Raw genomic sequence first — 22200 nt, 5'->3', positions numbered from 1 at the left:
TAACAGGGCAGTCCCCCGCTTCACATTCGACACGGTGCCATCAAGTGTCAAAGGTCCCGTTCGCGATCCCATCTTTCAAACTTTAGTTAGTGTGTAATGTTGCTGTTAGAGCATAAATAATACCTGTAAAATTAAAAAGCTCAAAGTTCAATGCCAAGCAAGATATTTTATTTAACAGAAGTTCCCTTTCAAAGCCTACAGCGAATGGCCGGTTTGGACTACACCCCTGCACTTCCTAGAGGCATGGCGTCACTAGAACGGTTTGTTGACTAACCCTCCGCCCACAAGAACACGCAAAATAGAGGACGTGGTCTCGTTGCTCTCCCACGTGGAGAAGAGCGCACATTCAGCGCTTGCATCTCCCTGTTATGATAAGAGGTGGGACATTTCTGGGCAAAGTGCGCTAAGCTGCTGTCCAATCACAACACGGGAAGCGCTGGCCTAATCAGAACTCGTTACGTGTTTCTGAAGGAGGGACTTCATAGAACAAGAAAATGATTAGGCCGTTTTTAGGACAGAGGAAACAGCGCTATACAGATAAGTAAATGGTGTGAAAAATACTGTTTAACTCATGTTATATTGCACACTGTAAACATAATCAAAGCTTCGAAACCACGCGAAGAACAGGACCTTTAAAACGCGAAGCTTGAATTTATGGGTATGTCCCTCTTTGGCTAATGTACTTTCAAGATGGAGGGCCAAAATGGCAACCAGCATTAGAACCCCTCACCCGTATGTATTTTCAATGGCATATTATAAACTTACGAGAATACTTTATTACTTGAAAGAAGTAAATATACATTAATGAGCACATATATTTTTGAAGTGTTTTTAGCTAAAAATAAACTAAAAAAGTTACACAGTGTAGCTTTAAGTGTAAGCTTAGGTAAAAATGGACGAAAGCGGAAGCGCAGAGGATAAAACAAAATAAAACGCCAGTTGCGAATTAAAAGGTTTAAAAAGTCAAAAAAAAAAAAGGTTTAATTTAAATACAAGAGAAAATCTAAAATAATCTGTAAAACCATCAAGATAATCGGGACTTTACCCAGGATTTCAGAAGAGAAGAAAAAATCCTCAATTGTGTGGCATTATTACGATTATTTTACTGCTCCTGATCACGTCACTCAACGAGTTGCGCTTGCATGCTTCTAATAAACACAGAAACTGGCTAACAACGGTCTTTCAAATCGTCTTTGGCCGCGACTCTGGAAGACTTAAGTTAAGTTCAAGTTAAGTTAACTTTGAGAAAAGAATGGCACTGAAATAATTTTTAAGAAGGGAAGATGTGTTCTGAGTTTTGCCGACCGGGCGAAAGTTTAATCAGTCAGCGAGCTCTGTTTCACCTTCGTTGCTCTGGTTGGTTGTAGCGCTATCCTACCGTGTGCAGAGGGAGTTTGAAAGACAACCGTTTATCCCGCCCCTCGGATTGAGCCCTGCCAATTTTTCCAGACTAAACATCTTGATGAGGGTCTGGCTTGTCAGGCTAACAGCGGAGCTGAGGCTCATTAAATATGCAAATCTTATCCAATCCTAGCCGTGGGTGTTTACTTCCAAGTCTCCAGTGTGGCACGCCCTTCAAAACCAGCATTCAGGAGAGAGCCTCAAAACCAGTGTAGAAAATAGCCTACTACTTAAGTAATTAGTTATGATGTTTTTGAATGTAAAAACCACACGAACATCATTAGTTGACCTCAGACAACAGTATAAAAAAAGAAAAAAAGGCAGTTCATGACACCTTTAAAAAAAAAACTGTCCACACGAAAACGCAAAACCACACTATGATTGGCTGCCTGATTTCCACATGGGTACCATCCACGGCACCAATGCACCGAGGGATATCATGGGCTCTGTGAAACCCTTCTACAAGTTCCTTTACTTTGGACTCAGTGACAGGTAACTGTATATACACATGGGCAGGGCCCAAGTGGACTGTAATAGCTTCACACACTAGCCTTACTATTTTGTATTATTGCATTCTCGCACCTTTGTTCTGCAATAAAATGAGATAACTGCGCATGCTATACATGTGATAAGTAGGGCTGTGTTTTGCCAAGAATCTGGCGATACGATACGTATTACAATACGATATATTGCGATATTGTAAGAAAGAAAATTTATTATTTTTTTAGAAAGATTAATTTAAAAGAATAAAGAACACAACCATATGCATAAAACATGACAAGTAACTGTTTTATTTAATTAATACAGTATCATTTATATCACTATTTTGTGCAATCTAAGTAAAGCGAAATAGTAAAGTTACTGTGGGATTCTTTTTCATTTCTAAACTATTTAGCAACAGAAATTACATAGTTCATTCACTCCATGACTGAATGCCAGTTTATTTTATATTTAATTCTGTAAAGCTGTTTTCTTTAACGCAGTCTATTTTATAAAGTCTCATTTTAAGTAGGCTACTGAACTGCAGAGCTAGTGTATCCATATCCACATCGCTATCATCAGAGGTTTTTGTTCTGCTGCCACCGCTGTCAGTTTTGGAATCTGTTTATTTTGTTACTAAGAGGAAAATGTGCTATATTCTATCGAAACGTTTCTCAGCAACGCGGATGACGTCGGGATGTTACGCGAGCTCTCCGATTCAATGTTTACCGAGTACTGGATTTTAACTTGGCCTATTTTGTAAACAAAATGTCATTTATCAATTTCCTTAGTGGCTTCTTTGTAGCTGAAGGCTAATACACACACACACACACAACTTCACCTTGCGCTTCTCTGGCTCCACGTCAGATACATTCTGAGATAACAGTGCCAAACAAAATATTATAAATATTAAATATAATATAACTCTAGTGGTTGGGTTGTATACAGTCTGTGGTTTAATCTCAACAGAAAGCCACGAATCTTAAATAAATAAATATATAAATATCGATACAGTGTTTTTGAGAATCGATACAGTATCGCCAAACAAAATATTGTGATACTCACGTATATCGATATTTTCTTACACCCCTAGTGATAAGCACTGTTAGCAGAGTTGTTAAAAGCTAACGTTATAGCCTACGTCCACCGCATAGACTCGTGTAATCAAAATAGATAAGGTGCAAAATCTGACGTCAAACAAAGGAGAAAACGGCACACACTTCGACTTCCGAAATCTCTGGTTTCACCATCTACATGACAATGCTGTAACCAGAGTTTCTAAAAAATCTTCACACTGGCCGGAGTTTTCAAAAAAGTCTGGTTTCAGTAAACGGAAACAACGGACGAACACTTTCACTCTGCAGGAACTACTAGTGATCCGGACCATTATGTTAAAAGTGAAAAAATTTCTTAAAGTTGAAAAAAATGGTACAGATTCTTGCAGGGTGACTAGGTAGTAAATAAAGTCATAAATTGCATCATAATTAGAGTAAAAAAGATGATTGATTACATATCAGACACACGATAATGATGTGAATTAATTGGCAATTCTTAGTTGATAGTTATTAATGAGGCCAATCTCCTTCAGTAATTATTGATTACCTAATAAGAAACTTCTTTTCTTATTACTAAATTGCTGATTAGTTAATTTTGTTTCCATATCAGTTAATAGTAGTAACTGAAGTGTAGTACTAATCATTAGTCCCACATCACTTCCTGCATAATTTCCTATTAATGATTGTATTTATTTCAAACATACACAGAAAGTTTCGGCTATACTTTATTTAACGGTGTCATTGTTACAGTTTAATTATATATTTAAGTACTGAGTGATATTAATTAACCTACTTACTATAGGGTTAGGATTAGGGTTTGGTTGAGGTTTAATTGTAGACTGGGTAAACCCAGCCTGATCTGCCGGCGATTTGATTTTGCCCGTCAACTCAGTCTGGAAACCCGTACATTCATTTCTACTGCTTCTGTTACACTTTTGCGGGAACCAATCACAGACTGACTTATCCACCGGGTGTGCTATTGGCGGGTTTAACATGATGACGGATAGAGAAGCGATGGGTTGTTGCCCGTTGATCACGCCTCTTGTGATCTGATTGGTTGAAGGACTATCCAATAGCCTACAGAGTCATTTGAATAATGCTCGTTTATCACGCCTCTTGTGCAGCAGAAAATACAGAGCAGACTCCCCAGACCAGTGTTCAATCTTAAATTGAACTTGGTCTGATGATAGCCAGACAAGGTTAATTGCATGTAATTATGCATAATTTACTGTTATTACTATGGTAAGTACATGTAACAAGGAAACTAAAATTAAAAGTGTTAGTAAAGTATATTACGAGGTAGGGTTAGTATTATAATGATGATTCTGTGTCTGTGCCTGTCTGTAAGCTGTGGTTTTCGGACTGAAACACTCATGTTCTCACAACAGTTTCCAGAATTCTTCATTACAGCTTTCCTCTCTCACCTGTTTATCTTGTTCCCTCCCTTGTCTCTTTTTTGCCTTCTCCTCCTCATTTCTCTTTTTAAGCTTAAGCAGCTCTTGAACATTGATTCCACTCTAGAAAGAAAGAAATACAAGCTGAAAGCTGTTCATGTCTTTAGGCTTGTGTAATTCCTATGTTGTGTGGGGTACCTTCTCCAGCAGGGCCTCTTGATAGAGTTCAGCATTTGCATAGTGGAGCATTGCAGAGGAACGGAAGATAGTGATACCTTGGATTGGTTTAGCCTGATCAGAAACACAAATATAGATTATATAAGCTCCATAAACAGACATACTGTACACATACAAGTCTTACCTCCTTATATGACTCTGTTTCCAAGTACAGTTCTGTGTCAAGCACCCTGCCAAGTAAAGAGTACCTGGGACTAGACAGAAAAGAAAATCAGGATATGCTTATGAAATAACTAGCCTTTATCTTTATAGACACACACATACACTTTCACATGCTCACCGCTGTGTCCTGAAGATCACTGTGAGCAGTGTGAATATGATGGAAGCTGCCAGACCCAGATCCAGATTCAGCAGAACAGTACAGAGAAACGTCACCAGCCACACCAGCTAGAGCAACAGACAGAGAAAGCATTTCCACACTTGATCTAGTTAACCCTGGGTCATTCTAAACCCTGGGGGAACAGATTTCTGGGTTATCTTGCTTCACATTTTACACTGCTCATAATTTACCCAGGGTTAAAAATTAATTCATAAGCTGACGTTTCACACTGTTCACTCTTAAACCGCCAACGTTCTTATTTGCATTTTTGTGAAGTCAGTGTCACTGACTGGACGAACACCGCACGCGACCTCTTTAAATAAAGGCTCTTGCATTGAACATCCTTTTATTATATATTGCAGTAGCCTACTATCAAGTTTGTACTGAATTAACTTTTTGAATATAAACGGTCTCTTCTTCACTACAAATGTCTCGTTTTCTGTCACCATTTGACATTTTCCCCTTAAACAGTGAAACATAGTCTAACATTTATACAACTTGCCCTGTTTCTGTGACTGTCCAAAGCCTGTGAATAAAAGGCACAGATGTCTGTTGCCAAACATCTAGGCGTAACAATCGAACACTGCATCACTTCACCCTGTACACATTTTGTACCGCAATAAGGGGTAAAAAGCATAAAAGCAGTAAAACCTGCTCCAGATCAGGGTTTCAAAACACAGGGTAATAGCTATTTATATTGCTATTTCATACATTCTGACTTATTTACACAGTTAAAGATTAGGATTTTCATGCTAAATATTCAAAACACGAGTTGGAGGTATGACATTTTTTATTTCTGTGCCAAATACACTTCTTCAGGATTCAAACAAGTTTCGGAAAGTTTTATTTTTGAGTATGGCCCTGTATGGCGTCATAAAGTGCAGAATTCCTCATATAGACACTTCTCCCAGATGAGCGCGTGTGCACATCACTGTGAGCGAGAGCAAGTGTATGTCCATCAAAGAGCTTCGTTCAGTTCCAGAAGCGTCGGCAGCGCTGTCATTTAGTTTTTAGACCACGAAATCAACAATGTCACTAAACAAGTGTTTTTGGTTGTGAGGAAAAGATAACCTCGTTCAGATTCCCAAATAATCCAGCGTTAAGGAAACAGTGAATGCAGTTTTGTTTTTCCGGAGCAGCAACAGAGTTCTGCAAGTGTGTGTGTTTGTTCCCGGTCATGAGTCAAAACCGCAGGCGGTGAGTGAAACTGCAATCAAATGTGTGTTTTGTTGGCAACCGGTGCATACGTGCATATAATGTCAACAACACGAATGTTTTGTAAATTGAAAGTTATTCAGGGATCATGCCATGATGTATTTTGTGTGTGTGCTCATGACTCTTTAGTTCCGCCCACTGCTCATGACTCTTTAGCTCCGCCCACTTCAGGCTTGCTTGAGTTTGGCTGTTTTCGGAAATAATTGGTACAGTGTATCTGCCTTTTATAAATTATATGATAAAACTAAAGACTCTTCAGAGATATGAAGTATGCAGTACTACTCTATAGGTAATCAAGATTAACATGAGATTAGCTGTGTGTGTTATGTACACTTTAATGCTCAGATCTCACCAGATCTACTCTGTTGCTCTTCCATAGAGAAGGAATATCCTGACACTGCATGAACATTCCCTTCAGATTCACAAACACGATGGTGGAAAGCACAGCCTGATGACAGACACACAAACAACAACTACTGAGGATTAGGATTGCCAGCAGAACCTGATTTCACCAAGCAACATGTTCCTGGATCAACATTCCAATCAACCAATCAGATTTGAGGGACAAGTTTAGGCTTACAAAAGGGTTAGGTGCGTCTACATCATGTTATTCACCATCATTTCCCTCTGCTTATAGGGATAACTTATGGGTACGGTTCGGTTTAGGGGTATGGATAGCATTGGGACTGTTTTTGGACAGAAATGATGTTACAGGAACAACAAAATATGTTGACAAAGAAACACAAAATCAGGACGTGCAGGAGTGCCGCTTCAAAATTGAAGGAATATATTTTCAGTGTACTAATCAGAAAAAAAGTAGCCTACGCAAATCAATGGGCATATTTACAATTATGTAAAAATGTAGTTAAATATATCAATAAAATAATAAATAAATAATTAGTATTTTTAATTGGCATTTATTTTAGTAAAAACCACACCATTACAAACCTAAATTCTGACAAAGCCTTTAAATAAATAAATAGTACAAGTTAAAAAAAATTGAAAATGATGTAGACTGACAATACCTTTAATAATCATTTTTTATTCTAGTTTTAGTAATCTTAGTACTTCCCATACTTTCCGTTGAAATAATTCACGTAAATAAACATTGGCATTTCTAATTGTTACGTTTTTTAATGTATAAATCTAATATTTATACTATGTCAGCTTTGTTTCAATTACCAAAAACTATCTGTAATAATTTAAATTTTAGGTAACATATTTACACTGGACACAAGAACCACCAATGAATGCCAATGTTTGGAGAGAGTTTTATCAACTACAATTACTTTAATTACATAATGTCATTCTGTATCACAAATATGCTCCTCTCGATATTGATTGTAGCTGTAAATTTTGTCTAGTGTTTATTTGAGTGCATGACTTACTGTCGGCAGCTCTTCAAAAAGTGAACCGAGCTTCAAAACTGTAATTAGCACAATAACAGCAGATATCACTCCAGCCACCTATATGACACAAAAGCATATTTGTGTGTATAACAGACAGCATATTATGTTTTAAATACTGTATATACTATATGTTCAGATACTGGGTTGTATGATTTTGTTATGTTTTTTTAAAGAAGTCACTTATGCTCATCAAGAATTCGTTTATTTGATCAAGATACAGTAAAAAAAAAAAAAAAGATACAGTAAAAACAGAAATATCATTACAAATTAAAAGGGCTGTTTTCTATTGTAATATATTTTGTACTGTAATTTATTCCTGTGATCATTACTCCAGTCTTCAGTTACACATGAGCCATCAGAAACCATTCTGTTATGATGATTTGATGCTCAAGAAACATTTCTGATTATTATCAATGTTGAAAACAGTTGTGCTGCTTCATATTTTTGTGGAAACCATGATATATTGTTTCAGATTAATCGTTGATTTAAATTATTTAATGAATATTTACTTTGATTTAAATTCTTTCAAAAATCTTTGATTAATAAAAAGCTGAAAAGAACAGCATTTATTTAAAATAAAAATCTTTTGTACCATTTTAAATGTATTTACTGTCATGTTTGATCAGTTTAATACTTTAAATTCGATTTAAAGTGTTAATGTCTTCTTTTGTGGAATATGACCTGTGTTTTCCCCCCTGTGCTCTCCTGGACAAGACTGCGAGATAGTGAGGAAGTGACGGAGTAGCACTGGAAGAAGCCACCGACGACATTACTGAACCCCAACGCCACCAACTCCTGCAGAGGGACAATGAGAGACACTCACCTCTGCACATCGCTCATACATTTTCAGAGAATGAGGAGTATACTGAGGGCATGCGTGCGACATGGGTTGGTCGGCTCATGTCAGTTTTGTGACATATGTTGTACCTGATTGCTGTCTACTTTATATCCATATTTGAGAGCAAAAGTCTTGCCCAGAGAAATGCTGATGGCGTATCCCACCACAGCCACTGCAAACGCATCTCCTGCCACTGAGGAGAAGAGACTCACTTCTGGGACTCTGGGTGGCACCAGCCTGTGGAGAGGTCAGAGGTTACAGATCACTAACATGAGTTTGGCTTTTAGGTAATGCATAAGGCAAAGGTCATTTCTCCCCACCAACCTTTGTGTGTGTCCTTTATATGCTTAACCCTATATAGTCAGTAGGGCTGCAACTGTTTTTTTGACAAAACACGTTTCTACATCCTGTCCAATGCTGTCCTTCAAAAAAACGTGTCAGCTGAGTGCTATGAACACTCACATAGTGAATATATCACCATTACTAAAATTAACCATGGTTTTACAATGAACAAAACAAACAAAAATAATGTTAATAAATATATAAATAACAGGGCTATATAGTTTATTCAATGTTAACCACAAATTAACCATTGTTTTGATTCAAATCCATAGTTTAACTATATTGTATGTGTGTTGTTATACAAATGATAATCAATTTGCAAAAAGCATGGTTTTATTATCTAATATAACCATGGTTCATTTGCATAAGGGTGTATCTGTGCTGTTGCCTGCATTATTTGTAAAAATAAATAAGTAAATAAAATAAAAAAGTTACTAAGCATACGTAAATCCCTACATTAAAATGATATTAAAGAAAAACAAAAACACACAACAAAAAAAAAAAACATTGTTATCCCTTTACATTTACTATATTGTCATAACATGTTGACATTTAAACATAAACTTAGCATCCAACAGTAGATATTTCAGATAAATTAATGTTTTTTGTGCTGAATATTAAAGGGAAGATCACTTAAAAATGAAATTGATGTCATTAATGACTCCACACCCATAAGACCTCCATTCATCTTCAGACACAGTTAAAGATATTTTATATTTAGTTGGAGAGCGTATCTAAGTGTATACACACTATACTGTCCATGTCCAGAAAGGGAATAAAAACATCATCAGAGTAGTCCACATGAGACATCAGTTAGTTAGTTAGAATCTCTTGAAGCATCGGAAATACATTTTGGTCCAAAAATAACAAAAACTACGACTTTATTCAGCATTGTCTTCTCTTCCGCGTTTGTGTTCAATCCTCAAATAAAGATTCAAACGGTTGGTAATCAGCGATTGATTCATGATTCGGATTGCGAGCCAAACTGCTGAAATCACATGACACTGGCGATCCGAATCATTGATCGATTCACTGATTCATAACCGTTTGCATCTTTATTTGAGGATTGAACACTTATGGGTGTGGAACGACATAGGGTGAGTCATTAATGACAAAACATTTTTTGGGGGGTGACCTACTCTTTAATGGTCTCTCTCTCTCTCTCTCTCTCTCTCTCTCTCTCTCTCTCTCTCTCTCTCTCTCTCTCTCTCTCTCTCTCTCTCTCTCTCTCTCTCCTGTAAGATGCACATGTGCACACGTGCCCTTGTGTAGTAAACGCTAATGCATTCGCTTGAAGCTTAAAATAAAAACTCATGTTTTGGGACCTTGAATCCTGTACCTTTCCTGCATCATCTCACTCTGTTTCTACTACACTATATCTAGTTGCACATTTTGTCCATAAAAATGCATTATTCAGTGCTGTAATTTGGAGGGACTGGTGGAAGATTTGCGTACAGAGAGCAGACCCAACTAATCAATTAATGAGAATCATTATTTTCGTTCGGGACGAAACAAATAATTGGCTTGGGCGACTGTCACTCTCTCTCGCTACCATAGCTACCACCGCTTTCGCTACAGGATCCGCCCACATGCGCGCGCTCGTTTGATTTGAGCAGTTCAAGAGGCAAGAAACCTATAGGCAAAATAATGGCAGAGAAAGAGCATTCAAAATTCACAGTGCAGGGTTTTACAGTCAGCGAAGGCAAACAATGCAAAAAAGGAAGACAGTACGAGAAAAGGCAATGCACAGAAAGTCTTTGGATAAACAGAAATCAAACGCGAGTAAATATCTGCGTGGCTTTTCAACGATGGTGAGAACTGAGGGACCTGAAAAACGACTCATTGCTGGCTGTATTTCTGCTGCACAGGTAATCTTTCATTTTGATTATAATTTTTTTCAGTTTATGTTTTCATGAAGCATGTATCAAGAGCACACGAAGCTGCCTAATACAGCTAATAACATTACTTAGCATAAAGTTACAATGTTATACACTTAGCCATTAGTAGAGATGATAAATACTCAATATGTTCAGCTCAAGTTGATCGCTGTTGTGTTAAATTGAGCAAAATTTAACTTTAGATAACAAAATGCATGTGTAAAGCTAGTACACCGCATCCGGGAACTTTTTTTTAGAGCTAAGTTAGCTTTAGCTACTGATCAACAATGCTTTCATCATGAAAACTCTTATATGCAAAACACAGTATATGTTATGAATCTTACACGAAATTCATCTTCATCACAGTATAACTGATGTTATTGGAAAAACATGATGCTACCCGTTTTCTTTGCCTTATAAATATAACTAGCTCGTTACCAAATCAAACAAAAATATATTTTAAACTTTACCAGTATCGGTATTCTAGCTTGATAGTGAGTACTAAAAGACATCTTATTTGTTTATATTCATACTGATAAAGTTCGATGTTTTATTACATGTGATTCTGACATGATGTGACTACATGCACACTGCTCGTCTCAGGTTAATAATGCGTCTTCCAGCTGAGCGGCCGGTGAGGCGCGTTTGTGTGTTTTGGGGGCGTGGCTTTGGAAAGAGCCCTGAAGGGAGAAGGTGGAGTGAATGGAAATAATGAGCTGTCTTTAAAACAGTCCTGAGAGGTCTACAGACACTCACATTTTATACTTTCTTTTTCAGAGTACTTACATTTTAATTATGTATTGATATATAAAAAAAGTTTAAACAAATTTGGAAAAAAAGTTTTTTTAACCAATTCCTACCTATCCTACCTTTAAACGATTAGTTTTATGATCAAAGCTCTGAAGTTTTTATATAGGAGACAAAACATAATGCAATTCAATACAATAATGAATGAGAGATGAAAACATAAACATTCCTCAAAAGCCTTGTGAACCATATTTGATACTTTTAAGGAAGTCAAAGGTCCCGTAAATCTTACACGTGAGGGTGTAAGTCATGGAATTTCACAAGGCTTGGGATTAGTGCCTTGCCTTAGACTTGTTTTGATGGGGTTTAACGAAAGGCAGTCAACAGAGATCAAGAACGAGAAGTGAGTCGCCAAGAAAACTTTTGCAAGAGGATTGGTGTTTCAAAAGAAACAGTTTATCTTTTAATATCCACGCAAAATCTAAATCTATGTATGAAATGTAGAGCACACACTTACCCACTGGGAATGTCTCCCACCACATCGACACCATTAACAGCTCTCAGATCAGTATAATGAGAAACAAGAGTCCCTGCAATAATCTGGAAATATACACCCAAAGTTGTTCACTGATCTGTTTTGTATGCCGCTAGGTTGCAGGTTTTTAGTCTGTCATCCAAAAAATCCTGGAACACTGTCTACTCACCACCATGAGCTCTATGGGAAAAGGGAGGAGTAATTTGTGTCTGTAGCAGGAGTTGAACTCTTTCACAATGACCAGAGCTGTGAGAGCCACCAGACTGATCACCAGAGTGGGAATGTGAGTCCGCGGTAATAAACTGCCCAGCTCCACCAGAGTCTAAAGAGAGAGAAATTCATTTATAAATTAAATGTGTATTTTTAAAATGTGTCTGAAATTTAATTTGTTTGGGGCGACATTAATTATTTTACTTGTGTATCATTGTGTAACTGAGGTCTAAAATAGTTTATCTGACTGCATATAAATTAGTGGCTGGAGTGACAGTGTCAGGATATGTGCTGTGGAATCTCACGAAGATAAACTGGAAACAGGAATTTTAATAATGAAACTCATGAAACTATTACAGAACAAGCCTTACACACGTGTTGACATTTACAAAGACGGACAATCACTGAGTGAGGCGCTGGAGACCAGGGCGGTGCAGGCTAATAAAATAATATAATTGCACTAAAGTTACTCTGTGCGTTCGTTCTGCGGCTAACGTTACTACAACAACAGACTTCACAACATGTCTGTTTTTAAATATGCAGCTATAATGCATGCAGGTGAGTTTGAATTGATATTTCATGTCGATATACAATGGTTACACTTACACTGATCATAGTGTTTATATATTTGTAAGACTGGCCAATCTATCAGCAATCTATAGAGCAAGGGCAACACTCCGAGAGCCCACTCGTGCAGTAGCAGTATTAACATTAAGTGACATGGCATCTGACGCACAGGAGCCAATGGCACATGTCGCGACACACGCAGTGGCACTTCCGGTTCTCATTGGCATATGTCAGTGGATAGTGACATGTGTCGCGACACCCGCGGTGGCACTTCCGGTTCTCATTGGCATGTGTCACTGACACTGTCACGAAACGCTGACACTGGCAGTGACACTGAGTCGCGGAACATCTCGCTGTATGTGACACTCACTGGCAGATGAGCTGAACAACTATAGCCTACTCACGTAATTGTGGCACAAAAGCCAAAATAAATATCCTATTTTCGTGACTTTTTTCCCCTCTTAAATAAATGTTAATCTTACTTGTTAAATTTAGTAATATGTGTTAGTTTGTGACAAGCAGTATCTGAGTGGCATGTGCCACTGAATGATTTATGCAATGCCAATATTGGTGCCAATGTTGTTGATCACGCAAACTGCACGTTCTAGAAAACACGTACAAACCATCATAAGTCATTACAAGCATCCGTTACTGTAGTAAAGCTTTAATTTTGCATCATGCTGCACGCTCTCCTCTAGGTGTCAGTATAGCCAGCGCAAAGATACACCATAACTTAAGACAGTTGAGGAACATCAACGGGTGGTGTATTTGACATTTTGTCTGCAAGTTTGATGGTAGCAAAAACAGTATCTGATAGTATCAGAGTATGATATGTTAAGGCAAATTTGTAAATACTTTATCAAATTTATTTTTTGCATACTTAGGCCTACTCAGTCATGGCTTTAATATTTCACAACTAATTTTATGGAATTATGTAATGAGAAATAAACACAACTTTAAAAATGTGAACGCATTCCTTCTGGATAATGGCATGTGTCACTAGAGTGTGGCATGTGTCAGTGGATAGTGGCATGTGTCACTGACACTGTCACGGAACATGTTGCTGTGTATTGTGTCCATAGGGTTGTGTCACGTCCAGTTGCCTACACATGCTGCTGTCTGCCATGGTGTAACGTTTAGGGAACTCCAGAAGGAATGCGTTCACATTTTTAAAGTTGTGTTTATTTCTCATTACATAATTCCATAAAATTAGTTGTGAAATATTAAAGCCATGACTGAGTAGGCCTAAGTATGCAAAAAATAAATTTGATAAAGTATTTACAAATTTGCCTTAACATATCATACTCTGATACTATCAGATACTGTTTTTGCTACCATCAAACTTGCAGACAAAATGTCAAATGCACCACCAGTTGATGTTCCTCAACTGTCTTAAGTTATGGTGTATCTTTGCGCTGGCTATACTGACACCTAGAGGAGAGCGTGCAGCATGATGCAAAATTAAAGCTTTACTACAGTAACGGATGCTTGTAATGACTTATGATGGTTTGTACGTGTTTTCTAGAACGTGCAGTTTGCGTGATCAACAACATTGGCACCAATATTGGCATTGCATAAATCATTAGGTGGCACATGCCACTCAGATACTGCTTGTCACAAACTAACACATATTACTAAATTTAACAAGTAAGATTAACATTTATTTAAGAGGGGAAAAAAGTCACGAAAATAGGATATTTATTTTGGCTTTTGTGCCACAATTACGTGAGTAGGCTATAGTTGTTCAGCTCATCTGCCAGTGAGTGTCACATACAGCGAGATGTTCCGCGACTCAGTGTCACTGCCAGTGTCAGCGTTTCGTGACAGTGTCAGTGACACATGCCAATGAGAACCGGAAGTGCCACCGCGGGTGTCGCGACACATGTCACTATCCACTGACATATGCCAATGAGAACCGGAAGTGCCACTGCGTGTGTCGCGACATGTGCCATTGGCTCCTGTGCGTCAGATGCCATGTCACTTAATGTTAACACAGGGTTGCCAACTTTTAAGTTTAGGTTGGAGTGAGATTTTTTGAGGGCCGGGGGGGGGGGGGGGGGGTGATACTTTTGATCTTGATTCAGTATCAGTTTATATCTAGTATATATACTGTACATAATAATATGTTTGTTTTGGCACTAGCTTAAACATTTCTTGGGTCAAATTATATGTGCCATTCCTTAATATTCACTTGTGACTGCTTATATAAGTATCATTATTCATTAAAAAGATTAGGATGCAAGTTATTTAAGTTTTGAAATTTCACATTTAAAGAAATCTAGTGTTTGATCATCATATCTAAATATTTATTAGAATGCAAAGACTGCAATATATTTTTGAGCAACTAGATTAGATACATGTATATTTATTAAAGAGCCATAAGGCACCTAATGGCATTACAAATAAACATTAATATTTTTTAGCCACAAAATGACTCTAATTTGCCTCTTTGAATTGGAATTCTCTATTTTAATATTAATTACTACACTAATTGTAATATAAATTTTAGAAGAAATACAAATATTAGAAGAAAAATATTTTAAGTGGTCATTTATTGACAATAATTGTTGCACAAATAGTATTTAGTACCAAAAGATCTCCTCAAAATATTCAATAAATATAATTTAATGAGTATGAGTGTGACCTATTAGTAAGGAATACCTGAGGGCTAAATACAAGAATAACATTAATGTTAACAATGTTGAATCTCTATAACTCTCCATAATAAAACGATCCTGTAAATATGGCTGACTTAATAATCAATAAACACTAACACTATGCTGTACTGTTTACCAAAACTTGCAGCAAACATCTATATGGTGAAACTGTTGTGTATCCGCTTAAGCCATTTAAATTCATTGGCACAGCGCTAAAAGTATTGAGCGCTCATGGGCCACGTGACCAGCGCGCACCGCAGGGAGACGAGAGCATGCAACTCCGCTTTTCAACGCCTCTGGCTTTAACATTATGCCACATTAGCGCCAAAACGCTATTTATTGTTTGAATTTCATCAAAACACATTTAAAAAAATTAAAGCTTATAGCTTTGTTTAATATCAAAAGCAGGTTTGGCAATTTGGCGTGAGATTGTGTTGGGCGGAGTGAGAGCGTGAGAGCCTGAAAGCGTGAGTATCACGAGCATTTCCGTTGTGTTGTGGTGATTTCGTGTTGTGGAGATTCCGTCGTGCTGGGGTGATTTCGTTGTGTTGTGGTGATTTCGTTGTGATGTGCCTTGTTTCCGTTGTGTTGTGGCAAATTCGTTGTGTTGTGGTTTAATTTAGTACGGTTGTTGCGCACGTGTCACTTTCAGGTGCGCAGAGTTGAGTCCGCGCCCCTAAGTTGCCTAGCAACGTAATCAAATATGAAAGAAACATTCATAACTTGAAAATTCATATGAAAGCTTTCTTGTCTTGACAGCGATGTACGTTTAAAAAGCATTAACACTTGTAATCCTGTTTACAACAGCTATCTGTTTCAGGTAATAGGTAATAATACATTTTTTTAAAAAAGCAAACACCACATCTGCAGCCTTGTGACATGCAGCCTTCAGAAATGAGACAAAGCATGACAACATGGCGGATGCAGTACTTCCGGACTACATTTATATAACACATACAATTTACTTTGAAGCGGTGGGTAAGTATAAGTAAAAATCGAACCTATAATGGTGCTTTTCTACTGCTTGTCACAGCTCGGCTCGGTTTGCTTTTTTTCCACGGTGGTAAGTTACTCAGCTCGTTTTCTTTTCCACTGCGGTTGTAACGTTACCGCTTCAAGTGGGTGGGATTAACGTTAGGTTGTAACGTTAGTTGCGCCCGCCTATACTGCGCGACATTATCGTAAACACTACACAAAAACAAACGCGCGAAACAGGAGCAATGGAGCGCATTGAAGGAATGGTGTTCTTGATTCTCGGCATGTGGATGGTTTTCACCGCACAACGAAAAAGTTTGTTTCAAAGGAGGCTTATGGCAGCAAAACAAAATACTGCTAAAAAAAACAAGAGAGTATGGGAACTCATTCAACAAAGCGCAGATGACGACAGGCTTGCTCGACGGCGTAAGCGGGTAAGCTAATCTTGTATTGATATTACACACAAAATCAGAATACAACAATCACAAGCCACTTAAGTTTTTAGTGTGCATACTCTCTAATTCGGTCACATTCAAACCACCTTGTTCATATGACTTGATAATGTCAGATTTTCGAATATAATTGGTTTTGTGGCTCCAAATAAAGTCATTTTTTGATTACTCGTTTTTATAATAGCTGAGGAGGAAGCCAAAGCAAAAGCAGGATAGATCAATCTAGTAGATATTCAACTTTGGATAGCAAAATTATCTTAAAAATAGAGAGATCTCATTGCAACCAGCAATTCAAGATTCCATTGGCTTTCTTCAACTTCTCTTCAAAATTTTCTTTCGTACTAACCTTTAAATCTTTGATTAATCGGAAATCTGTGTGCAGCACCAAAAGCAAGAGCAACAGAGCTATTCATGTCTTCATAGATCATTTTTGTAACATTGAACAGAAGAGACCTCAAAAAGTAGATCTTGATTCAGTTTATAATTAATGTGTCCATATACATTGATCAAAATGAAAAATATATGTTTAATTAACCCTCTGGACCCCAAGCCTAATTTGTGGTCCTGGAAAAGGTTTGCTATGCTCTGACATTTGTGTTTTTTCAGTTGCTTTAAAGCATATGAATGGCTATTACACTGTATTCAGCACAAAGAGGGAGCAGTAATATGTGAGCAATATGTACATACAAGTTTGTAGTTTTGAGAAAAGTTTATGCATCTTTTTTTTTTTTAAACTAAAATGTTAAATCCCTGAAATAAGGCCATCTAACACACTTTAAACATTTGCTTACAATGCTTTTCACAGCTGTTGCCTAGAGGTTTTTCTTCAAAACAGTGTGAAACACATTCTGATCACTCAGTCATAAAATATAATGGAGCCATTTAGCTTTTGTAAGACACTTATTGTCAGAAATGGCTGTTTCGGGGGGAAGGCGTGGATCACCATGAATATTCACAGCTGAGGCGTCAACGACTCCTCCCCTGAATATCAATGAGGAATGTGACAGAGGGAACTATAGAGAATGAATAGACTAAACTAGAGAATGAGGAGACTTAATGGTCGAATGTATTGTTTGTAGCTTATTCACAAAATCATGTTTAATTTAAAAGTAGTAATCTGACTATACATTATGTTTACATAACCACTAGACCTACAGTACCGTTCAAAAGTATTACAAGTTTTTTTTAATTTTTTTATAATGTCTCTTCTGCTCACCAAGGCTGGATTTATTTGATTCAAAAGAGTAATATTGTGAAATATTTTTACAATTTAAAATAAATGTTTTCTATGTGAATGTATAGTAAAGTGTAGTTTATTCCTTTGATCAAAGCTGAATTTATCATCATTACATAATGTTGAAAACAGTTGTCTTTATGATTATTTGATGAATCATAGATTTAACCCAGAGGGATACATTTTTGATTCACGGAAAGTTCAAAAGAATAACATTGATCTGAAATAAAAAGATTTTGTAACATTATAAATGTCTTTAGTGTTTTTTGGCATAAGGCATCTTTGTGTAGATTTCTATTTCAGATAAATACTGTTGTTTTGCTCATGCCTGTCATTTTCCTGTCGCCTTACATGAGCAATGAGGTTTCAATCGCTATATCACTGTCACAAAACCAGATAATGAACTTGGCTGGCAAAATGATGTTTTAAAATGTATTTTCTGTGTCCATTTCAGATCCTTCATATTTTGCAAAGTCGCCGCCACAGACCATCTGTTTGGACATTTAACCGATCTTCTGAGTGGTGGGATGTGATTGTTCCCGGTTTTACAAACACTCAGTGGCTGGAGAACTTTAGAATGTCAGAAGAAACGTTTGCCTACTTGTGCAACAAAGTGCGTCCAGCGATGGAAAGACAGGACACAAACTTCCGTGTTTGTGTGCCTCTAAAGAAGAGAGTAGCCATCGCACTGTGGAAGCTCGCAACCGGCTCCGAGTACAGAAGTGTCGGACATCTTTTTGGAGCGAGCATAGCAACTGTGTGTCGATGTGTTCAGGACTTCTGTGCTGCAGCAGAGACTTTGTTGGTACCAGAACAAATTTGTTTTCCAGATCAGACGAAGTTTCAAGAAATGGCTGCCTACATTGAGAACAGGTGGGGACTCCCCCAGTGTATAGGTGCTATTGATGGAGCACACATACCCATCATAGCACCACAGGACCATCACTGTGACTATTTCAACTGTAAAGGCTGGCACTCCATCATCCTTCAAGGTGTTGTGGATGGAAAGGGACTTTTCTGGAATGTTTTCACAGGACTGCCTGGAAGCCTGCATGATGCTCAGGTTTTAAGACTGTCCACACTGTGGGAGTTGGCAAGTCATGGAAACCACATACCTGCTGACACCAGAAACATTGGTGGGGTGAATGTTGGCTACTACATCCTAGGAGATTCTGCCTATCCCTTGCAGCACTGGCTCTTAAAACCATTCGCTGACACTGGACGGCTGACAGCAGAACAGCAGGTGTACAACGTGAAAATCTCCAGAGCGCACGTGGTGGTGGAAAATGCCTTTGGTAGATTAAAAGGAAGATGGCATTGCCTTATGAAAAGGAATGACTGTGCGGTCGACCTTGTGAAGTCTATGGTCCTGACATGCTGTGCTCTACATAACCTTTGTGAGAGTCATGGAGAGGCCTATGAGAGTGCATGGGATTCCCCTTCAGCAGAAGAGCCTGTGGCGGCACTGACACAGGCTGTAGAGGAGGAGGGCAGGGATGTGCGTGAGGGTCTGTTGTGTTACTTGAATAGTTAACTATTCATGTTGTCTGTCCTGGCAAGTCGATTATTAATAAACAAAATATTTCAAAGTATAATGTCTCACTTTCCTTTTTTTTTTTAAACAGGCTTTATTTATAATTCACATTTATTCGTTGGTACAGTACATGCCAATTAAATATTAAATGTTCACGTTTGTCCAGTGCCTTTCTTATTAAAGAAAAACAAATACAAAGTTGCAAAGGTTAAAATGTAAACATCACACTTTTAAACAATGTGGAAATGTAGTGCAATAAATGTATACATGAGAAATGTATTGCCAAAAAAATGTTTATAACAAATAAAAAAGTGAAATGTGAAAATGTCAGTAAACGTTTAAAAAATCTGCAAACAAGTGCAAAACTTTCTGAAGTGAAAGTGCACACAATTTTTTATTTATTTTACTGCATAGTGTTCATTTTGTCACCTATTTTTAATTTAGTCTTAGTCTTGTGCTAAATGTCCTTGTTAGTTTTAGTCCTATTTAGTCATTCACATCTTTTTTAGTTAGTCTTATCATTTTAGTCTAGTTTTAGTCAAAAGACAACTCAAGGTATCTTAGTCAAGTTTTAGTAAAAACAACTTTTTTTACATAATTTATTTCTGAGATTATTTCTAATACCATTTCAGTCAAATAGTTTCACACATCTTAAATATTGGTTAAATGTCATAATTACCAGACAAAATACACTTGATGAATGATTTCTGATGAATGCAAAATGCAACTTTGTTAAATGTATCGATTTCGATCAGTATCAATTTATATATATATATAGCCTACTGAACATATAAGGGAAAATAAGTTTGCCTTTAAAGAAATGTAAACCTTTTCTTTGGTTAAATTATATTTGCTCGCATTCTTTAATATTCTTATACTTGTGTGTGCTTATAGAAGTATAATAAATAAAAATATTAGGATGCAAGGTATTAATGTTTTAAAATTTCTCATTTAAGGAAATCTAGTCTAGATGCATGTATATTTATTTATTAAAGAGCCATACAAGCACAAAGTTGGTAAACCATGCGATTACAAATGAAAATTATTATATTTCCAGCCACAAAATGACTCTAAATTTGCCTCTTTGCATTGGAATCCTCTATTTTAACCTTAATCACTACACTAATAGTAATATAAATAATAAATATATTAGAAAAGAAAAAGGAAAATATTTTAAGTGCTCATTAATGGACAATAATTATTGCACAAATAGTTTTTACTACCAAAAGATCTCCCCAAAATGTTCATTACTGTACTGTTTACCCGTATAGTGAAGCTGTTGTCTATTCAATGTCACAGTGCTGGCCTGAGCGCCATGTGCCACGTGACCGCGCGCGCGCCGCAGAGAGATGAACGCAAGTCCCCACCATTATTATTCAATGGCTCCGGCTTTAACTGTTATGCCACATTAAGCGCGCCAAACCGCTATTTATTGTTTGAATTTCGTATTAAAACTTTACAAATTTGGCATGAGATTTTTTTTGGCCAGAGTGAGAGCGTGAAAGCGTGTGACTCAAGCAAAATGCGTGACATATGGCATCTGTTTTCTGCTCCATGTAGTTTCGTGTTGCAGCCACAGGATGGCAGCGAAAGGGGGTAATGTTGTAGCTTTATTCCAAACAAAAATATTGTTATCCACAAATAAATGTAAAGCGATTCACAAAAAAATAATATTTTCACAAATCAATAGAATGAGATCCACAAATATATGCAGGAGTTTCGCAAAAATGATTTAGATTCCACACATATATTTTGATGTCACAAACACACAACTCTGCGTTGCATAAGTTGCATTCATTACGACCACTGATCTATATAAATCTATATATCTATAACTATATATCTATTTAACTCTATATATCTCTCTATATCTCTCTCTCTCTCTCTCTCTCTCTCTCTCTCTCTCTCTCTCTCTCTCTCTCTCTATATATATATATATATATATATATATATATATATATATATATATATATATATATATATATATATATATATATATATATATATATATATATATATAATCAGATAACGGCAATACCGTGCTGACCAGTAGGTATCGTCCATTTGGTCAAACCACTTCCAATTTCTTTTGTTTGAACCACTACACCCTACACTGTTTAAAGGTCTGGCGGTAACCATGGCGGTTACTTAAGCGATTAACATATGGATTTGTATCAGTAGAAACCCTGGAGTATATTTGAATGATTGTTAAAATTAATTTCTATGAAAGTTAAGCTTCCAAAGGCATGAACTGAAAATGCGCCAGACTGAACACGGGCTGTGAATGTATGCCGCGAGCGCGGACGCGATTACCTCAGCTCTCATCACAAGAGCTCATCAACTCATTCATGATGTTAAATGTAATCTGACTCCTGCAGTTAGTGCTGTGACTCACTCATTATATTGAACAGACACGTTCACTATTTAATTGTAGTGTCTTTTCTCTTACTGGTTCACAGTCATACAGTAGCGGCGGTTTTGGGAATAGCCTCAGAGCGCAGCTAAGCGTTCTGGGAATTGTAGTCTTTCATCCCCATGAGACAAAAATACATTTTCTGTCTTTTCTCAGTCTAAAGAGCACCAAATTCAAAAATAATTTCACATTTCTACTACATTAATGACCCAGTTTAAATACAGATTCATCTTTCCAGCACTGAAGTACCCCTTTAAGCGAGCCGTAGGAAAAGCGATGTGTACAAAACCGTACCGTAATGAACAGAGC

At 37.1% G+C, this 22200-nt stretch overlaps 2 protein-coding genes across 3 annotated transcripts in view; one reads left to right on the top strand and one right to left on the bottom strand.

Annotated features, from left to right (window-relative positions):
* Positions 1 to 22200, bottom strand: part of slc26a6l2 (solute carrier family 26 member 6, like 2) — a 48347-nt gene that overhangs the window by 3058 nt on the left and 23089 nt on the right. Inside the window, exons 6-15 of the mRNA XM_067446774.1 lie at positions 12019 to 12171; positions 11832 to 11914; positions 8438 to 8585; positions 8192 to 8305; positions 7490 to 7567; positions 6454 to 6549; positions 4848 to 4954; positions 4692 to 4761; positions 4529 to 4621; positions 4361 to 4453 (exon numbers count right to left, since the gene is read on the bottom strand). Of these exons, the coding sequence (XP_067302875.1) occupies positions 4361 to 4453; positions 4529 to 4621; positions 4692 to 4761; positions 4848 to 4954; positions 6454 to 6549; positions 7490 to 7567; positions 8192 to 8305; positions 8438 to 8585; positions 11832 to 11914; positions 12019 to 12171 (1035 nt within the window). The remainder of the gene's footprint in view (positions 1 to 4360; positions 4454 to 4528; positions 4622 to 4691; positions 4762 to 4847; positions 4955 to 6453; positions 6550 to 7489; positions 7568 to 8191; positions 8306 to 8437; positions 8586 to 11831; positions 11915 to 12018; positions 12172 to 22200) is intronic.
* On the top strand, positions 12510 to 19496 carry LOC137078932 (uncharacterized). Of its 2 annotated transcripts, none has more exons than XM_067446777.1 (2): positions 12510 to 12617; positions 18399 to 19496. In XM_067446777.1, the coding sequence occupies exons 1-2, from the start codon at positions 12612 to 12614 to the stop codon at positions 19476 to 19478; spliced, it is 1086 nt and encodes a 361-aa protein (XP_067302878.1). In that variant the 5' UTR covers positions 12510 to 12611; the 3' UTR covers positions 19479 to 19496. The 2 variants fall into 2 exon arrangements, with proteins under 2 accessions (XP_067302878.1, XP_067302877.1); XM_067446776.1 differs by lacking the exon at positions 12510 to 12617 and adding an exon at positions 16350 to 16692.

The sequence above is a fragment of the Pseudorasbora parva genome, chromosome 6 (genome assembly GCF_024679245.1).
Source record: "Pseudorasbora parva isolate DD20220531a chromosome 6, ASM2467924v1, whole genome shotgun sequence".
Taxonomy (NCBI): Eukaryota; Metazoa; Chordata; class Actinopteri; order Cypriniformes; family Gobionidae; genus Pseudorasbora; species Pseudorasbora parva.
Note: the sequence above shows the minus strand (reverse complement) of the source record. Positions and strands in the feature narration are given on the sequence as shown.

Excerpts from the sequence above, each read along its gene's own strand:
- LOC137078932 (XM_067446776.1), top strand. The coding sequence starts at position 16,504 with ATGGAGCGCATTGAAGGAATGGTGTTCTTGATTCTCGGCATGTGGATG. Across the intron at positions 16,693-18,398 it reads TTGCTCGACGGCGTAAGCGG|ATCCTTCATATTTTGCAAAG; the intron begins GTAAGCTAATCT and ends TGTCCATTTCAG.